Consider the following 21294-nt stretch of genomic DNA (forward strand, 5'->3'; position numbering starts at 1 on the left):
AGAGGATCAGTGGAGACTTAAAGAGCAAAATGTATTGTAAAGGTAAAATGATATATTTGACCTAGCTGTGAATATGAACAACCTGTGAAAAATCGACTTACTGATTATGGTTAAATCAAGTGGATAGAAATATATCTACAGTAAGAAGAGTGTAACTACTGAACTATAGTGAAGTGTCTCGATAGTTAACGAATATTTGATTATTTCGGTTTAAATAGTTTAGCCAATTAATCTCAAATCATTGGAGCTCATGATTTGTAGGTTCATTAGGTTCCTCTACTAACTTGTAAAAGGATTAAACCTTAGAATAACGTATTGAGATTATTTGAAATGTTCACATTCAATTTAGGGTTTGGATTATTATATTCGATATAATTAATAGTTAATTTACAAACTAAATGGTTTTTGGAGAGTTGAAAATATTTAAATATGATTTAAATATTAAATACATGAATAGTGATTCATGTTTAAATTAATTGTTTGTTAATTTAATATTTGATATTAAATTAATTAATCAAATTATTTAATTAATTAACAATTTATTTATTTAAATTTTGAATTTGTGAAATTCAAAACATAAAACTAATTTAATTTGATTAAATTAAATTTCATTTATTATTTATGAAATTTTATGAAATTTCATTCAATATTAATATAAATGAAATTAGTGAAAAAATTTGGATTTTCCCACTAATTCTTACACATAATCCACTTTAATAGTGGGTTTTGAGTGTCAATCTCACATTACAAGGTTTTGCATATTCATTTGGAATAAATACTTGATTTATCTTAGAGAATTGAGGTATGCAATCTAAATTTTTTTAAAGAATTTTTTTCTGTGAAAAACTCTCTCCAACTCTCCAAAATTCATCTCAAAATCTTTTTCGAGCCCGAGAATAGTAGAGAAGGCTCTTGTGCTAGTCTACTTCAAGGGTTGGAGAAGAACTTGGTGGAGATTTGGAGTAATAAGTGGATTCATCAAAGGTTGTATCCTTGAAACCCTATTTCTGTTTTTTTTTTTTTTTTTTTTTTTTTTTTGTTATGAACTTGCATGTTTCTTTACTAAAATTAATGTAATTAGAGTGCTTAAGATCCAAATCTCTTCCGTATGTTGAAAGTCAACTCCATCGTAATGCATGTTTGAGTGGTTTTGAAATTTTCAAAATTATTTTTGTTATATTTAAAATTACTCCAAGATATTTTTTTAAATTTTAATAATTCAAAATTAATTTAATATTAAATTTTATACATTTTTAAATGTAACTTTTATATTCTTAAATGATTAAAAATACAAATTTTATTTTAAAAATAACAAAAGATTATTTTAACTATTTTAAAATCACTCCCGTCATGCTAATTTCAAATCATACCACCATTAACTGGAAAATTTGGGCCGATGACCTAATATCTGGGCCCATAATGCCAAATCACCCGATTTTTTAAAAACTGTCAATTGACCTTCTGTTGATGTCATGACGGTATGAGATTACAAGAATTGCCCTTGATAATTGTCTTACTCTCGCTATATGGTTCTCGCTCTTGCTGTCTGTCTATCTTCCATCGTGATGTGATTGTTTGTCACTATACGATTGATTTGACAATTTTCATGAATTCATTTGTCTACAACTTAAAATCGTTAACACACAGCAAACATGTAATGGTGAATTCTTTAAAATCTAAACTTCATTTGAACAGAGTTTTTCGGAACCAAACAGAGTTTTCAAAATGGTTTTTTCAGAATGGAACGGACTTTTCTTGAACGTGGTTTCATTGGTGTTTGTAGAAACGTGGTCTCAAAAAAGGTATGTAAATAGCATAACGAAAAGAGTGTGGGAAAGAGCGACAACGAAAGAGGTGTGGGAAAGAGCGACAACGAAAGAGGTGTGGGAAAGAGCGACAACGAGAAAGGTGGAGAGAGAGAGTGACAGCAAGAGAGCGAGATAGAGCGACTGCGAGAGCAAGAGAGAGCGACAGCGAGAGGGCTTAATAAGAAAATGTTCTTTTACTTTATAGGATGATGAAAAAGTGTCTATTAATTCGATATGAAGGTGATTGGGATGAGAACCAAAATTTGTATGTTGGAGACGAGCTAACAGGAATTATTGTGCCTATTATTTTGAAGTATGAAGAACTTAAAGCTCATATTTATAGGTTTGCAAATGTAAGTTACTCAGAGTTTGATTTTGTTATGAGAGTTAAATTATAAGCTTGACTATGAAGCCCCTCCATAGTACATACAGAATGACGATGATGCTTGCTTCCTTCTTTTCCTGAAAGATCTTTGTAGAGTTCAGCTATATGTAACGCTAAAATCAAACCATGACGAAAATGTGAATATGAGTTATGATGGTATAAAGATAGACAGACAATACGAGGTATCATATGAACTTAATCGAGAAGAGGGTGATATTTTATTGTCTATGAACACTTAACCATCAACATTATCAATAGACAATGACAACATTCATGCATGGGACTTGGAAAGAGAAACTCAATGTAACAGACCTGTGCTTGGTAATGAGAGATCAGAAGGACTTATTTCAATGGATTGTGATCCTTTAGAAGAGCGTGATCCTTTCGTGGTTGATAATGAGAGATCAACAAGATTAAATTTTATGGATTTTGGTCCTTCGAAAGAGCGTGATCCTTTTTTCGTACACGTTCACTTGCATCATGGTTGATAATGATAGATCAGTAGGATTGAATTCTAGGGACTGTGGTCCTTCAGAGGTGCGTAGACCCACAACGACTGTTAATCAAAGATCAGCAGGATTGAATTCTGGGGATTGTGGTCTTTCAGAGGTGCGTAGACCTGCAGAAGCTGTTAATGAGAATTGATTATGCATAGTACCTCTTCATCTGAGACAGATGTTGAAGTTGGTCAACTTTTTTTTTAGTAAGAGTGACTAAAAATGAGATTGTATATTCTATCCATAAACAATAATTTTAAATATAAAGTAAGGAAGTCAACTAAGTCTTTATTTACTGTCAAATATATTGAGGATAATTGTAAGTGGAGCCTTTGAGCAGTGAAAATCTCAGAGTGTGACATATTTAAGATCACAAAGTATATGCGGTTGCGTACATATTCTATTGGAATTTAAATCATGACCATAGACAAGCAACGACTGCGGTATTTGGTGAACTAATCAAAGACAAGTTTACAGGCATAGGACATGTTTATAAACCTTGTCACATCGTTGAGGATATGAGGAAAGAGTACGATGTAAATATAAATTATGATAAGGCATGGCATACAAGGGAAACTGCTTATGCTCTTTCTAAGGGTACTCTAGAAGAGTCGTACATTGTTTTACATGCATATGGTGAAGCGCTAAAAATGGAGAATCCAGGTACAAGGTTTGAAATTAAACTTGAAAATGATGTGCATTTCAAGTATATGTTTATGGCATTAGGGTCTTGTATTAGAGATTTTGCAAGTTTTCGGCTTGTGATAATTATTGATAGATCACATTTGAAAGGGAAATACAAAGGAACCATGATGGTCAGCGTTTCCATGGACGGTAACAACCAAGTATATCCACTAGCATATGCCATAGTGGACGATGAAACTAATCGAGCTTAGAAGTGGTTTATGTCGAATTTGAAGTGTGCCATTGGAGAACCCCCTAACTTGGTGTTTGTGTGCGATCGAGTGGTATCTATTGGCAATACCATTCGTGCAGTCTTTCCTATGATATTTCATGGATTGTGCACATACCACATAGAAAATAATATTTGTTTCAACTTTAAGGACAGTACGATTGTTGGGATGTTCAAGGATGCAACTAGGGCATTTCACATGTCAGTGTTCCAATCACACTGCGACCAACTACGTCCTTTTTGAAATGGTGTTGTATCAAAATATTTGGAAGATACTGGTCTTGAATGGTAGGTGCATGTTTACCAAATAGAATGAAGATACGATAACATGACGTCTAATAGTGCAAAGTGTTTCAATTCATTAACCAAAGAATATCGACAGCTACCCATAATGTGCTTATTAGAACATGTTCAAGGCATCATCCAGTCAAGGTTTTATGAACGAAGAAATTATTGGGCATCTCGAATGACATCACACTCGGACTACTGTGAAAATTGATTAGCAAGTGAGTGTGGCAAGGGTAGACGATATCGAGTTGAGCCAATTGATTGTTATAGGATCCATGTGTTGGACAATCAATTGGACAGTATTGTGAACCTCCATACGAAGGAATTCATGTGCAAGAAATTTGGCTCACTCGGTATCCCATGTTCGCATGAAATTATGGTTGCACGAGAATGAAACATCCCCATCTGAGGTCTGTGCAGTTCATTTTATAGCGTTGACTGCCTCATTGCTACTTATGAAATATCTAAATGGAAGAGAACTTCGGGATATGTGGAAAATCATATTGTACCTTCTAGAAGAGTGGTATAGGTCGGACGACGAAGAGTACAGAGAATACTATCAAGAGAAGAACACCATAGACAAATAAAATGTGGTAGGTATGGACAGAGAATTGCTCACATCCGAGCGACCTACTAAATTAAATCCAAATGATTCAAACGTCGGTCAAGTGTGATTTTCTATGTGCCATCTGTAATCCTCAATGTACATAGTCAGACTTGTCAATTTCAAATATATATCTTTTTCTCTTTAGACATTCATAAATCTTGTTAATCTATTCACGAATCCTTAATGTAATCCTCAAGTTTGTAATCCTCAATGTAATCCTCAAGTTTGTCTATTAAAGAATCTCTGGAAATGTCTCGCTCTCTCTGGATCTCGATCTTGTTAATCTCACTATCACTTACACAACTTCACTCAAGTTTGTCTTCTAACTGCCTCTGGAAATGTCTCGCTCTCTCTGGATCTCGCTCTCGCTGTCTCACTATCACTTACACAACTTTACTCAAGTTTGTCTATTCACGAATCTCTGGAAATGTCTTGTTCTCTCTGGAAATTTCTCGCTAATCTCGCTATCACTTACACAACTTTACTCAAGTTTTTCTATTCAGGAATCTTTGGAAATGTCTCGCTTTTTCTAGAAATGTCTCGCTAATCTCGCTATCATTTACAAAACTTTACTCAGTTTGTCTATTCATGAATCTCTGGAAAGGTCTCGCTCTCTCTGGAAATGTCTCGATAATCTCTCTAATCTCGCTATCACTTATACAACTCTGCTCAAGTTTGTCTATTCATGAATCTCTAGAAATGTCTTGCTCTCTCTGGAAATGTCTCGCTAATCTCACTAAATTTAGTTAATTGGATGTCTATTCATGAACTTTTTGGAATTTAATCAAGTTTGTCTATTCATGTTACTCAAATATTTGTCTATTCATGTTAGTTTTACATTGACAATTCAAATAACATGTTAGTAAAATTACATTAATAATATACATAATATACATGTACATTAATAATATGGAGTGTTCGTCCACAGCTGACATGCTAATTGCATCCTATAGTCACTCATCTTCTCTTTAGTGATTACAGAAGGGGAACTACCTGTCACCAAATGCTCTAAGAATTTTACTACAAATATTCCACAATCTAGTGACCCGTGTTGTGTGTTCGTAGCAATAGGTCGGGATATTTTCCAACGAGACGTTTCTATGCCCGGCTTCCAACGTTTGAAGTCATAGTAGTGAAGAAGCGATGGTAGGGTGTAAGTCAATGGTTCAAGACAAGACTCTAGCTTCTTCTTTGATGTCATGAACAGTAGTGAATCGAATACGAACAACCGACCTCTATTTAAATCGAAATCAACATCCAATGTTGATCGATGTTTGTTGTGGTATACATGAAGTCCACATCTGACCACTTGACATCGAATTTACCCATGACATAATCCGAATATGTCTCTTCCCCCCATGTTATGGCAGCGTGCAAAACCTACTCGTTTTTAATATATTTGTAGACCCCATCTCGAGCATTAAGGTGACTCTACACAACGAAATGAACATTAAAAACACATAATTGTCAACCAACATAGCCATATTCAAAAGTGCAGTAAATGGTTACCGTTATTCCAATTGGCATGATGGTGAATCTGTTCATACACATTTCCAGTTGCCTATAGAATTTATCTTTTACGAACTAAAGAAGAATATTTAGGGTCTGCATCCAGAACAAGATATACGTTAGGAGAGTGAAATTTATTATATTACTTGATAAAAAGGACAGGGAATTATATTACTTGATAAAAAAGACAAGGATCGTAAACTTATGTCACACTCAACCCATGAACTTGGTTCGGTCAACTCCTGGAAAAAGGACTTGAACAATGGTCAAAATGCATTTTCTCGAACCTCGTTGTCTGTATTTTTATTGGCAATCCAGTTCATCATTTCCGTGAATACAACACGTGGAACCTCATGGTCCAAGGAGTACTGGATTGTCGCTTTCAACCATGCCATAGGTACCCTAGGGAGAGGGTATTTAATATCCGGATAGTTCAAAGGAAGTTGAACCTTAATTTCCTTCTGTTTTGTTATTTTCTTCTTTGGTTCGACCAGAGGTGTGTATTTATCAACAACCTTTCTCTTACGTGTGTTTTTCGACTCCCAACCATAACCTATAGAAATATAAAAAAAAATGGTGAACATGCCAAATAACAAATATGAAGAAAGAGATTTTCGAACCACATAATGATCATACTTGTGAATTGAGATGTATGATGTCAGAGTGTTTCTTAGAAGATGCAACCTTATACTCCTCAGGCTGTACAGATGAATCGAGATGTATAGTGTCGGGCTGTACAGGTGAGGTAGGTAAAGGTAGGGTAGGCGACCTAGGTGTGGGTAGGGTAGGTAACCTAGGTAAAGGCTCAATAGGTGACCTAGGTACAGGTTGGGTGGGTGACCGAGATAGAGGCAGGATAGGTGACATGGTGGCATCGTGGTCTATCGGTGAAGTGGGGGACCTCGTCACCTAAAACACCATGGAACCCTTAATAAAATGTAATAGAGACAAAATGGTTGACAATTGTGCTTTGATATCTCTCGTGTTTGTCTCCAGCTTTGATACACGACCATCCAAGCTCGATATTAATAATCTGCAGGTACGATATACAAGAGGATCAATATTGGCTCATTCCCTGTGGCCCAAAACCTCAGGCTTAGAACGATCCTCCTCGGGAACAGAACGCTTCTCTTTAGGCTCAAGATGTACGTCACCCACCAACACATCATGCAACATATCCTCGCTCGGGGTGTCAGAAGACTGGTGGATGTTCATGTTTGTATTAGATTCTTCGTCCCTCACTCCACCATCTGAATTATCCTGCTCATCACCTTCCCCACATTTAGAAATATCGTCTAAACTACTAGAGCTCCCTGAACTCTCGATGTCAGAGTGTACTTGTCTTATAGCCCGATTATCAATTAGGGTGTCCCGAAACTTCTTCTCAGCATCGAACATGACAAGACCCTCTTAGACTTTTATCTTGGGTACTTTGAATAACCCAATAAGATGGTTAATGTACATTTAACAACTGAATAAACATACCATGGCTAGATTACACTTACATTTTGAGACTAAAAAACGTTTATCTTGGGTACTTTGAATGACACCGAGTGGAAGCATGACCACTGTAATATACGAGGCACAACTACCTTGCTTTTTCGAGTGGCAACGTTCCCTACTGTCGACGATAGGATCTTGTACATCCACACCTAAATGTGAAAAACTCGTATTTATAACTATGTTAATGTTAAACCAAAGATAAAGTTAAGTTCGGTAACATCTACCTAGAATGCTTGGGGAAATCCACGAAGCGAGTACTTCACAACATAATTTTTATTTCCCCCCACCTTCTCCTTATATAAACTAACCTTATCATTCAGTGCAGTATTGAGAGTGTTGAATGTCCTCTGCCAAATAATTGTACCCCAATCAAGACGATTATAGTAGTTTATGTCTTCAACATCTTCAAAAAGAGTACGATCGACAACATTCTTTTGCTTGTTCTTACCCATCATTACAACCTCTGTGTAATATACTAGGGTGATTTTAACAACATCATCATCGTTTTCAAATGCCAAATTCTTGTATTCTTCTTCCAGTAAATTCAGGTGGAATGCATCTAAGGTCGACTGATTACCAAAGTACCTCGTCCCAAGTTCTTGTGAGGGCTTCTCACTCCATATAACTCGCTGGTCCATGGAAATTGGAAGTCAATTTTACTCGACAACCAAAATCCTGTGGACGCATTGTGCAATGCATGTTCCTAAGATGTGCGTTGATAGTCATGCGTCGATAGTCATGTGTTGGAATGAAAATTGCGTTAACGAATGTATGCGATGACCATGCATCCTGCCACAAGTTTTCTTGCGTTCACACCAAGTATAATATGAACGCAAGTTTCTCGGATAATCCGAGGTCGAACACAGGGACTTGTAACTATATGTTTGCAGTGATGTGCATGTGGCGGTTTAAATAAAAGAATGAAGGGGAATGTTGCTATGTTAATCCTACTTCTACTCTTATCTAACAAACAATGCATTGAGAATATGCATGAAAGGTAGAGATGCGACAAACCTTGACATGAAATAAATGTATGAGAAATAAATAAAATGCGGAGATGTTTTCATTGCAACCCTTAAGAGTGACCGCAAAGGTAACCCTAGTCAACGCAAACCAATGCAATCATGCAAACTCATACAATAGTAAACCACCTCTCGGTGCGAATGCTACGGCTTCTAATGCTAGAACGCATGCATGTATGTGTAGAGGTGTTTATAGGGCCTACACATAAGCCTCTAATTCTTGTCTATGCGATGATACACAAACAAGGCAACCACATATCATTATTCCTATTCCTAAGGTGCATACGATACAGTGTTGACAAACAGAGCTTATCTCTAAGTCTCTATCTCTTGCTTATGCCGATCTAATCTCGCTCTCTCGAGTCTAGATTCTAACCTAGCTCTCTCGAATCATTAGGTTCTTTCTTTAGACTCTTTCTCGAGTAGCTCTATAGGGGTGTTGGGCACAACATAAGACAAGACAAATGCATGAACTTGGTTAACGCAAGGTTGTTACTATCCCTAGTGAACAATGCAAACATTGCTTAATGCGACCAACCACTTACCCTCCCGGGTAGTTGGTTGTTGTTAACTTTACTTATAGACAAGCATTGTGTTAACCTATAGATAGGCATTGTCGTAGCTTCAAACTAAGTAAATAAGATTACTCTCACACTCACGCAACGCATACCTCTCGGTAGGTTGCTACATGCTTCATATCCCTAACCCACATGACTAAGTATGCAATACCCAAGCAATCTCACTAAGTGTTGCAATGAAAGTAAAGATGCTAAGCAAAGAAGATGGAGATGGAGTCGAAGGAACAGAAAAATGCATTGAAAATACATTGTATTAATTTCTTAATTCAAAATGTCAGACAATACAATATAGGAAAAGAAAGGAAAAAGAAATGACCGGCTGGAAGCAAAACTTTGCTTCCAGTGGATGCGTGTCAAGGCTGCCGGTGGTGCCATGGATGGGCGGAGGAGCTGACTCTCTCGAGATCTAACTTTGGTCGTCACTCGGAATGGATGAAGAAGGTGAAGAACTCTCAGCATCTTCTCACGCATTTTGTCTGGAACACAAGGATCCGCCCCAAGTGAACCTCAAGTGAAAACCTTGGATAAAATGAATTTGAGCTCATCGGCTTCTATAAAGTATGGATCGCCAACAGCATTAATTGGACTGCTCTAAGTCTGAAGTTCGACACGTTAGTTCTTTCTAAACCTCTTTCACCAACGGCATGGTAGGTGAAATGTCAGCATCAACTTTGGATTTTCTCGAGGTAGATGCGTTGATGCATTCATTCCACCAACTTTGCATTGATCCCATTAGAATACGTTGTCCGTAGCTGCAGTCATTCAATGGCCGCATTCACTTAACACCGCAACTCTACATGATGACCGCAATTGCTTGACGAGCGCAATTCCCATGCGATGGACGCATAAGGCTAATTACCTCAACATCCATGCGTTGATCGATGCGTTTGCCTTGCGATGGAGTGTTTCTCCGCATGCGGTCGTCTATGTGATGGTCTAGTTTCTGCGTTTGCATTCATTTCTTGCATTGGCTAAAAAAATAGAACATTGAACGCATAATTAACGCAAAGCAATGGGTTAGTTGAGATTCGACATGTTGATTGACGCAAACTCTTTTTCTCATGAATTCCTAGCACGATCGACGCAATTTATGCCTAACAACCTTCATAATTTTAAGAAAAAGGACTAAGATGACATGCATTTCTGCATGTCATCACTCGCCTAGGGGACCGCCACAAACCATTGATCAATAAAAAATCGTCATTCGAAAATGTGGCGACCTTTCATCTGACAAGGAAACTAATCGAGTTCGCTCCATGCTTCTTTACTCCCCTCAATAATATATGGTGGATAAGTGGGTTGTTGAATACAAGTTCAATGTCTACAAATCGCCCAAAACTGTTTTCTTGAACATCTCTAACTGCCTTCTGGTAAGCTTTTCCTTCACAATCTTGTTGTCGGGCTAGGCTCATTACTTGCCAGGGAAACCTATAAGCTTCACGTATTTTCAAAGCTTTTGACATCTTGAATTACTCTTGCATTGTATGAACATTCAATTTATCAGCAGGTTTGTATTTAAAAAATCACTAACAAAACATATTGTTAAAGTCTCGCTCTCCTCAATCTCGCTTAACTCGCTTATCTCGCTCTCGCCCATCTCGCTCTCACCAATCTCGCTTATCTTGCTCCTACCAATCTTGCTCATCTCTCTCTCGCCAATCTCGATTATCTCGCTCTCGCTCATCTCGCTCTCTACCTTATCTGGCTCTAACTATACCTTATTCGTCCTCAACCAATACAAAACACATCGAAATCCAAAATAAAAAAAACAGATGCGACCAGTTAAACCCCGAAACTCACCTAAACAAATGAAACCAACCTAAACAGACGAAACCAAGAACTTCGCAAACGAAACTAACTTAAGCAAACGCAACATTACATGCAAGACAAAAATTAAATTCCCATACCCAAGAACTTCAATTACGGCAATAGATGGATGATGGTTTTACAGAGTGAGATTGAACGACACTACACAAGAATTTTGAGCGACTGGGACGACCGTTACATTTGAGCACACAAATTTCCTATAGACTGAAGGCGCATTTTTGTAAAATTGGATCATTTGGCATTATGGGCCGAAATATTAGGTTATCGGCCCAAATTTCCCCATTAACTCTAATAACATGGTCATTAACCCACCCGCGGGATTCTGAAGCCAAAATGGCGACCAATGGAGCCACATCCATGGCCTCCTCCAACCGCCCCATTGGGCAATCTTCGACCGATTTCTTCACCCCCTTCTCACTTTTCCCCGTCAGAAACATCTCTGTCGCAATAGCCCTCGGCGACACACAGTTCACTGTTATTCCACTTCCTTTCACCTCCTTCGCCAGTATCTTCACCATCGTCTCCACTGCCGCCTTCGACGCCATATAAACCCCCATACCAGGCTTTATAAACCCAACTGGCGACGACGACATCGGTATAATCTGACCTCCTCCGCCATGTTTCACTCTCTTCGCACCCTCCCGGCACATAGGAACGATACTCTTACATTCACACTAGAAAACCAAGATGAAGATTGTGAAATTGAAATTGAAATTGATTGATTGATTTTGAATTTTCGCAAACTTGACTAAAAATTCTGTCGAAATCCTCCAAGGGAAGCTCGGCTAGGGTTCACCTGCCGGGATTGGCGATTGCGACGGAATTGATGAGGATGTGGACAGGGGAGTTGAAAGCGTGCTCCGCCTTGTCGAAGAGGGCCACAATGGTAGCCAGATTGGAAACGTCGCCTTGGAGAGTGACGGTGGCGCCGGGAAATGAGGAGTTGATTTGGGAAGCGACAAGACCGACTTGTGGTGAATTTGAGACATAATTGATGAGGACTTTGGCATCGTGTGATGCCAAGTGGAGAGTGATGTCCCTGCCAATGCCGCGAGAAGCTCCTGTAACAATGGCGACTCTTTCTTTTAGAGGCAACATGGCTGAAGAAGACGAAGATGAGGTTTCTAAAGCCATTAGCTCTTCTTTGTGTCTTTATAACCAGGAATTGTATGGAAGTGTTGGTGGCAGCCGGCAGCTGTTGAGGAATGTTTTTATTTTGGAAAACATAACTTTTTACTCCCCAACCATAGTTTTCTTTTTAGTCCATAGTCCTAAATTTTTAGTTTATTTTTCCATTCTAGGTTCCATTTTAGTTTTTTTGAATTTAGTGATATATTTTTGTACATATGATCCAAATTTTAGGATTGAAATGAGATTTTGAAAATAAAAATGTATAACTTTTTGGTTTTGTCACTTCCTCGCACTCGAGGAGTTCAACTAATCCAATACAATAGTGATCTCATACGTTAGGGTTTTTCCTCCCTCACTCTTTTGCGCTTGTGTTTCTCGCTTCATCACTCTCACACTCGTGCTCACCACTATGAAAATAGCCTTGGCAAGTGGTTTGTGACATCAATATAAGGTTATTTTTCATTATTTTCAACACTTGAGCCAAACAACATTTTAGATGTGATTCTTAGGTCAGCCGTAAAAAAATCTATTCATTTGGTCCCTAGATTTCTAGAGATATACTTTTACCTTTGCATAAATAATGCTTGCTTTTAGTCCTTGATTAATTTAAAATAATTATGATGTCAATCAAATTTAATAGTGATTGAAAATTAGTGAATGCTAATTTAATTGTTTTAAATTAGTTATAACCTTTCTACACATATAGCCTAAATAAATAGGTACGATAACACAGTTGTCTAAATCTTTCTATTTTGTATAGGCAAATAGGCTATTAGTTTACACAAAAGTCTAGCCCGGATGACCTTTTCAGCCTTCTGTACCATTCAGTTTTTAAAATATATATATTAATACCAAAAGTGTAAATTGGAAAAATTACGAAACTTTGCTCCTACCCAAAGCATCGCAACACTACAAAATAGAAGCCAAGCATCACAATGCTCTTGAGAGGAAATGTTACGATAGTACAAGTAACTACTTAGAGTCGACACACTTTCATTTAGAGAATATTCATACCAAAGATCTTGATTTCCTCTTCATCTTCTTATTTTTCTGTCCAAAAGTAGGTTGTTGTGCTCTTGTTCAATCTGGCCCGCGATAGATTAGGGATGCAAAGATCCATCTCTCTTTAACAAAGGTCAAGTTCGGTTGATTGAAGAAAAGGTATAGTAGTTATTTTTCTCAGTTTTAGGCTAGTTTTGTATTATTCAGTTTCCGCAATTTTGGTTCATACTTCCAGCACTGTTTTATTTCAGTTTATCTATCAATTTACATGGTTTTTCATTTTTCTTTTCTGTTTTATTTAGGTTACAAAACCCCTTTTATGTCCTAGCAAAGTACTTCATTATTCTTTGAAAAATAGTTGAATCATCAAATAAAACACTAGCTAGAAATAAAGTTACCAAAATGGTAAAGACAAAAGGTATGACCAGTATAACATATCTTGACTGGTTGATTTTTTATGCAAAAAATATTTCATTTACTACAATGATATGACCAATATAACATATCTTGACTGGTTGGTTTTTTAGATCCATATAATGTGAAGCGATGAGTTGGTTATTAGTTTTATAATTATTAGTTCAGATTATAGGAGGTAATTCTGATTGGTCAATAAAAATATATTTTAATGCTATTTCTTTTTTCTTTTTTCTTAGTTTAGCCAATTTCTCATGAAAAGTAAAAAGGGGTAAAGTAACTTTTTGTTTATTGTTTTTTAAATGGAAGTTTTCTTTTTCTTCTTCCACATGTAAAAAAGGAATAAATAAATAAATCAAATTTCGAGAGGCTTTATGGGAAGTTTTGCGCCTAGGTGAAAAGAGATCCACTAGAATGTAACTCAGTTTTACAACACTCGCTTCAACTAAGATTACACATTATTAGTTTACACGTAACTGAACGCTAGCGAGCAAGTTAGGCTCCCCCTAACTTGATACTACTTTAGATGAGTCTGCAGATCCAGGCTCCCCTAAATCTGATGCTACCGCAACAACTTCACTCTCCTTTCACCTGTTAGTTGTAAGATTCCCCCAATTAGCGCTTCTCTCATACCAGAATATATAATAACTTGGATAGACCAAGCTTCAAAAGAACAAAGCACCTTTCAATTTGATAAGACATGCGAGTTTTCTTCAATGTATTCAGTAGAGGACACCATACAAAAACACATTCTTCGGCTCACCCTAAACCCAAAGACGAACACTTCTAAATACAATTCACAAAAGGTAGGGAATAATACGGAACTGACAAGAGCACAAACAAGGAAAAAGATTATACCAGCAAATCTACAACTAATAAGGAAAGGAACCAACCTTTCAATCCTATTGAAATTGATGTGACCTAATCTTACATGCCAAAGATGGACATTTTCTTTAGGAGAAATTCTCGGTCTTTTTACAGTTGTTGTTGTTGTTTTGAACATTTTAGTATTGAGAACAGCTTTTATGACTAACGACCTTAATACATATATGTTATTTTCCATTGAACCAAAACCTAACTCCATTCCATTCTTAAAAATAAACACTTTATTCTCATAGAAGGATATGGAATATTTTTGTTCAATTAGACAGGAAACAGAAATTAGGTTCCTCTTGATATAAGGAACAACATATACATCATCTAATAACATATATCGTTTCTTATCCAAAAATAACTTAAGCTTGCCCACGGCAAAAGCTAAAATGGCCTCACCAATACCGACTCTAAGAGTCATCTCTCCAGCTTCCAACTGTTTCCAGGAATTAAATCCTTGATGGGAAGAACACACGCGGTCAGTAGCTCCTGAATCAACTATCCAAGCAGAATTATCATTCTCTACTAAGCACGTCTCCAAGACAAATAAATCAGATTTATTTACTTTGAAGTTCTTCATTTTCTAGAGAGTAGTGGGATCAACTCCACCCAAGTCATAAACTCCAAGTTTCATCTCAGAGGACAATCCTCGTCGATGAACTTCATCAGAGTTGGCAACGATTGCTTTCTCTATTAGTTCCTTGACATTCAATATAGACTGGAGATTATCTTGGGAACTGACACTACTGGTATCATTGTCATCAATCCCGTTTTGCTTGAATCATGAGAACTTTTGTTCAAACAATTCTCACATATATTCCAGGATCTCATTTGCAATGACCATGTTCTCAAACCTTTTAGTCAACGCATCAGGTATGCTTGCCAAAATGTGAATTCGGGCATTCGAATTTGCCTTTTTCCACTCCCCATATGCATTATGAACATTTTGTGGTGTATCAGGGGTTGAGACTTGAGGACAATCCTCGGTTATGAAATTTTCGAGGTCAGTTACCATGAAAAACGTTTTAATGGATTCTTTCCACGTCGTGCAATTGAAATTGGTCAAACTAGAAAAGGCAACTAACGGAAAAATGCTATTTGACATATTTGCTGAAAAATAAACACATTGATCTACATTAGGTTTTAGCATAACTCTTAAAAATCCCAATCAGTTTTAGTAAAATCTAAATGAACCCCATTTAACATCTAATTTTGTAATGACACTTAAGTGATTTAGAACAAAAACCACCAAAGGATACTTAGTTGTCTCTTCACTGAGTTGAGACACTCTCAACCAACATTACACCAGAATAACTCTTATTCTTATAACAATCGATCATCATTTATTCGGTCAAGAAATCATTGACTTGCTTAATAAACTTTCGTAAGTGTGACCCTCCATTTTAGATCCTAGAGTTCTACTTTAATGAGCCAACCAAAGGGAAATATCGATTGGGGCAAAAACTAAAGCGATCTTATCCATTTCTAGAGTTTTCCTTAATATTGACTTACTGCACAAACCATCTTAAGGGGGAGGCTCCCAAGGCACCTCGAGGTCGTGCAAAAAGGTCTCACGGTGCAAACCAATGAAAGAGACAGTAGGACATATTGACACACATCCCTCTCCCACTTACTATAAATACTCTCTTCATGCACCTTAATATTGACTCATGCAAACACCATCCTAAGGAGGATTCTCCCAGGGCGCCTTAAGGCCAAGCATGTGTCTCACAGTGTGAATATTAAGGGAGAAACGTGAGTGGAAAAATGATGTATCATATACATATTTTCCTCCCATTGAGTATTCTAATAACCTAGGGTTTAATCTAGTTAGGAAAAATACGACTAGTTATTTTTACTAAGTGATTGTTTAAGTTTACCCAAAAGTAACATTTACTTTGGAAAGTTAGTCATGAAAGAGGTCTTTAAACTCTTGGATGCAGGTATTATCTATGAGTGGGTCAGTCCTATTCATGTAGTGCCTAAGAAAACGGGTATTAATGTGGTAAAATTGATGAGGGTAGTTTAATTCCTGTTAGGGTCTAGAATGAGTGGAGGATGTGTATAGATTTTAGGAAATTGAATTTTATAACTAGAAAAGACCACTTCCCCATTCCCTTTATCGATTAGATGCTTGAAAGACTTGCTGGAAAGCCCTTCTTCTGTTTTCTCGATTATTTTTGGGTTTCTATCAGATCTCGATAAATCAAGAGGACCAATAGAAGATGACATTTACATGTCCTTATGGCACCTTCGCCTTCAGAAAAATGCCATTTACATGTACTTTACTGTATATGGAGACTCATTTGTTGATTGTCTGTCTAATTTGTCTAGGGTGCTAGAAAGATGCACTGAGTCTAACCTTGTTCTGAATTTTGAAAAGTGTCATTTCATGGCCTCGCGTGGCAAGTTTTAGGACATATAGTATCTGAGCATGGCATAAAGGTAGATCATGCTAAAATTGATGTTATTGCTAAGCTCCCTTACCCCACAAATGTGAGGGAGGTTCGTTCATTTCTTGGTCATGCAAGTTTTTATCACAGGTTCATTAAAGATTTCAGTAAGATTGCTCAGCCGACGATCTCTCTTCTCCAAAAGGACGTGACCTTTGATTTTAATGACGAATACAAGAAAAGTTTTGATGTGCTAAAGAACACCTTGTCGTGCACTTCAGTTATTCAGGCTCCTCGTTAGGACCTTCCCTTTGAGATCATATGTGATGCGTGTGACCATGTTGTGTGAGCAGTGTTGGGGCAAAAGATCGATAAGAAATATCACATCATCTACTATGCTTCGAAGACCCTCAATCCAGCTCAGTGCAGCTACACCACGATGGAAAAGGAGTTTTTAGCTGTTATTTTTACTTTAGAAAAATTTCGCTCTTATATTTTGGGATCTGAAATTACTATTTTTTTTCTGACCATGCAGCTCTACACTACCTTATGTCAAAGAAGAAGTCCAAGCCTAGATTGTTAAGGTGGGTCTTCTCCTTCAAGAGCTCAACCTGAAACTCCAAGACAAAAAAGGATGCGAGAATGTCGTTGTCGATCACCTGAGTAGGATTGCATCAGAGGGAGGTTGCCTCAGTTCTAATGGAGACTTCTCTTACCTCACTTTGATGTAGGCAGATGGTATTTCTATGACTCCCTGGTACATTGACATTGTGAATTACTTGACCACTGGTAAGTTCCTACCCAGGATGAACAAACATAGGCAAGATAAAATTAAGAGTGAGTCAAAATATTATGTTTGGGAGGATCATATTCTGTGGAAGTTTTGTTCAGATCAAGTAGTTAAGAGATGTGTCCTTAATGATGAGTTCTTTTCTATTCTTGAATTTTGTTATAAGCATGCATGTAGAGGGCACTTCAGTCCTAAGAGAACCGCCAAGAAAGTCTTACATTCTGGTATATATTTAGACACGTTATTTTGGGATGCATATTTTGTTTGCAAAACTTGTGAACGGTGTCAAAAATCTGGAGGGTTGTCCCATAGGAATGAGATGCCACAATTTTCTATATATTTTTATGAGATATTTGATGTTTGGGAGATTGACTTTATGGGACCTTTTCCTTCTTCTTCTGGGTATAAATATATTTTATTATATTAGATAGTTTAACAATGTTGATTCTTGTTTATTAAACACTTTAATAAATCTATATCATTCATTGCATGCTTATAACATTATTGTCTAATTCACCTTCTAGTTCAGTTCCAAAGTAGGGGTGTTCCATTTCCTTCAGCTTAAATATTTTAGCCTTAGACAGAACCTTCCTTAGACAAAGGTCCCTTATAGACAATTATGTTATAAATTTAATCTTTTATTTACTCCAATTTAATCCTATTAAAAAAATTAAAAGATTAATCATATTTCTAATCATATATAATTTATTAATATAGGTCTAGGTGAAATTAATTCTAAAATATTTAAAAACAATTTTAACCTATGTTTGCATGCAATTTTTTATTGTAGATTTTAATTCTAATTTCATTTAACTTATAACTATATTGAAACAATTAAAACTTAAGTCATGCATCTAATGGCATACACATAAATATAACAATTATATTTCTAAGGTAATGACATGCTTTATGCATTTTTATTTTCATTAAATAAACATAATATAACTCTTATATTACGACATTAATGAAAATCATATAATAAACATACATTACTTTAATATAACTCTTATATTAAAATTAATACATGCATACTATACAGACATGTCATCATATATTAAAACTATTATAAACATGATGTATGAACATGCTTTTCATTAATAAAATATAACTTTTATATTAATTAATGAAACGACATAAACATGCATTTAAATATAACTCTTATATTAAAATGTATGAGCATGCTTAACTTAAACATGCAACTATATATTCTAACTTTTATATTAAAATGATGCATGATTTTATGTTTATCCTATGGTGGGGTTTATACTACATGACATATAATATGACATATAAATAATTAAAATCATACAACATATGTATAATTAAATAAAACAGCAATATTTGATCGAAATTGACATTTTAAACATTAATTAAATTAATATAACACTTATATTAATTTAATTAATGAAAATACAATTGATAATTAATTAATACAAATTAATAATTAAAAAAACTGAAAAAACTACAACGAAACCACTGGAGAGGCTCAAACCCATGATTTGGTGGTATCCTAATGCACGCACTGGCCATCTGAAGTGTTGCAACGCTTTGATGCTAGCATTGCAACGTTGGCTTTTATGTCGTCATAGCATTGGACCATGCTCGTGCAGGGTTGCAACACTGCGGCTGAAGCGCTCGCAACGCTATAAGGCAGAAAGCCTACCCTGCTTCGCTCGTTCATTCGATTTGCTTCGTTCTTGCTCCAAAAAAAACACTGATTCGAAGCCAGAACTCCATCACGAACAACACGAACAACTACAGACTCGATTACATGAAATTAAACACCCAAAACACCAGGCAGTTACAACTTTAAACACTTTAAAACGATAAATTCTAGGTCAATTTCGAAACCATCCAATATGCAAAATCCATACATTCATAATGCATCATACACCCACCAAAAAACTGAATTAAAGTTCCAAAAACGAAATTTAGAGATTCGAGATGGCTCTGATACTAATTGAAGGAATTGGAGTTCCCTGCAGCGGAACTAATTGGACACATTAATCTCTAAATTTCATTTTACAGATCACAAAAAATTCAGAGTGATAGAAACCATGGAAAAACATAAACCTAAGCATGCTTTCTACAATGAAAATTAGAGAGGAATGGATTAAGAAATCATTTACTTGTTGAAGATCAATTCTTCGTGTTCCTCTCCAATTTGCGTCGTCTTCTCCCAATCCCACGAACACCACAACTGGACACCACTACAGGGTCTTCCACGTTATTCTTAGGGGCGGGAACCTTGCAAAGTTGTGGGATTGCACATAAGTTTGGCAGGAGGGAAGGAGAAAAGAATTGAGAGAAAAAAATATTCTCTGTAAACAACACAGAGATAGAAGGAGAAGAACCAGAGTGAGTGGGAGGGAGAGAACTTTCTCTCTCCACATTTGTTAGGTGAAAGAATGAGAGATTAAGGGATGAGGGAGTTGTAACTCCCTCCCCTTTATTAAATTTGAAATAATAAAATTCAAATTCTAAATTTGAATTTAATATATATATTAACAACTCTAATATATGTTTAAACTATATGTTATATCACATATTACATATAACCTATAGTTAATATTATATCACATAAAACATAAACTATAGTTTATTGTTCTCTCAAATAACCTAAGGTATTAATATGAATCAAATTCATTTTAATTTTAACCTATAGTTTTTATATGAATCATATTCATATAAATAATAATTGAACCATATGCAAATTATAACACCTCTCAATAAAATATATAAATTTAATATGAATCGTAATTTTAACATATAGTTCCTATATGAATCATATTCAAATATTTATTTCTCTCATAAAACTATATAAATTTAATATGAACCATATTCACATCAAATTATAACATATAGTTTTTATATAAATCATATTCATATAATTAACTTTTGAATCATATTCAAATATTTATTTCTCGTAAAATTAAATTTAAATTTAATATGAATTATATTCACATTAAATGTTAACATATAGTTTTTATATGAATCATATTCATATAATTAACTTTTGAATCATATTCAAATATTTATTTCTCTCATAAAAATGTATCAGCATACATTATATTACATAATGTATCAATATACACTATTTAACTGTATCTTATACAATTAACTCCCTTTAATTAATTTGAATAATTCAAATAACACCAAAATTAATTTGATTCCCATCAATCCTCATTGAGCTAATGAGGAGACCTTATGGACCTATAGATTGAAGCTCTAATGATACAAGATTAATTGATTAAAATCTTTTAATCGAATTAATCAATATTCATTAACTGTCAGTCACTCCACCAAAGATCGACAACTGAACTCTTCGCACTATAGATATATTTCTGTGTTCATTGGATATAACCAATCAACAGTATGTTAACTTTTCACAAATCTCTCGTAAGTACAGTTGGGTCAAATTACCGTTTTACCACTGTACTTACATCTAACTCCTTAAGTACCTTTGATGCCTCTAATGAACAATTAGTTACAGTTCCACCAACTATGACCAAACCCTTCTCAGGCCAGGAGAGGGTGAGGCGTCTCATTGTTCAAGCCCTAGAATCAGCCCTTAAGGGAATAATATATCTTCTTACCCTAACTATATGGAAAAAGTGAATTTCTTCTTGTGTAGCTATGTTCCTAGCTCTTCAATCAGACGAATCCCCAAAATTGTAGGCTTATTGAGTCGACAAATCTGGCCATTCTCACTGATACAAAATGAAGGATCGCCCTTATAGGCAAGAGTCCATAA

At 35.8% G+C, this 21294-nt stretch overlaps 1 protein-coding gene and 1 pseudogene across 1 annotated transcript; one reads left to right on the forward strand and one right to left on the reverse strand.

Moving 5' to 3' along the window:
• The first annotated feature begins 3208 nt into the window (after window positions 1-3208).
• On the forward strand, window positions 3209-3586 carry LOC150032712 (uncharacterized). Its single transcript, XM_090306997.1, has one exon. The coding sequence runs from the start codon at window positions 3209-3211 to the stop codon at window positions 3584-3586; it is 378 nt and encodes a 125-aa protein (XP_090163123.1).
• Window positions 3587-11134: 7548 nt separating this feature from the next.
• Window positions 11135-12071, reverse strand: LOC120090705 (NADPH-dependent aldehyde reductase-like protein, chloroplastic pseudogene; annotated as a pseudogene).
• Between the last annotated feature and the right edge of the window lie 9223 nt (window positions 12072-21294).

This window comes from Benincasa hispida, chromosome 11 (assembly GCF_027475165.1).
Source record: "Benincasa hispida cultivar pf3 chromosome 11, pf3_genome.v1.1, whole genome shotgun sequence".
Classification (NCBI taxonomy): domain Eukaryota; kingdom Viridiplantae; phylum Streptophyta; class Magnoliopsida; order Cucurbitales; family Cucurbitaceae; genus Benincasa; species Benincasa hispida.

Coding starts and splice junctions, on each gene's coding strand:
- LOC150032712 (XM_090306997.1), top strand. CDS start 3,209: ATGAGGAAAGAGTACGATGTAAATATAAATTATGATAAGGCATGGCAT.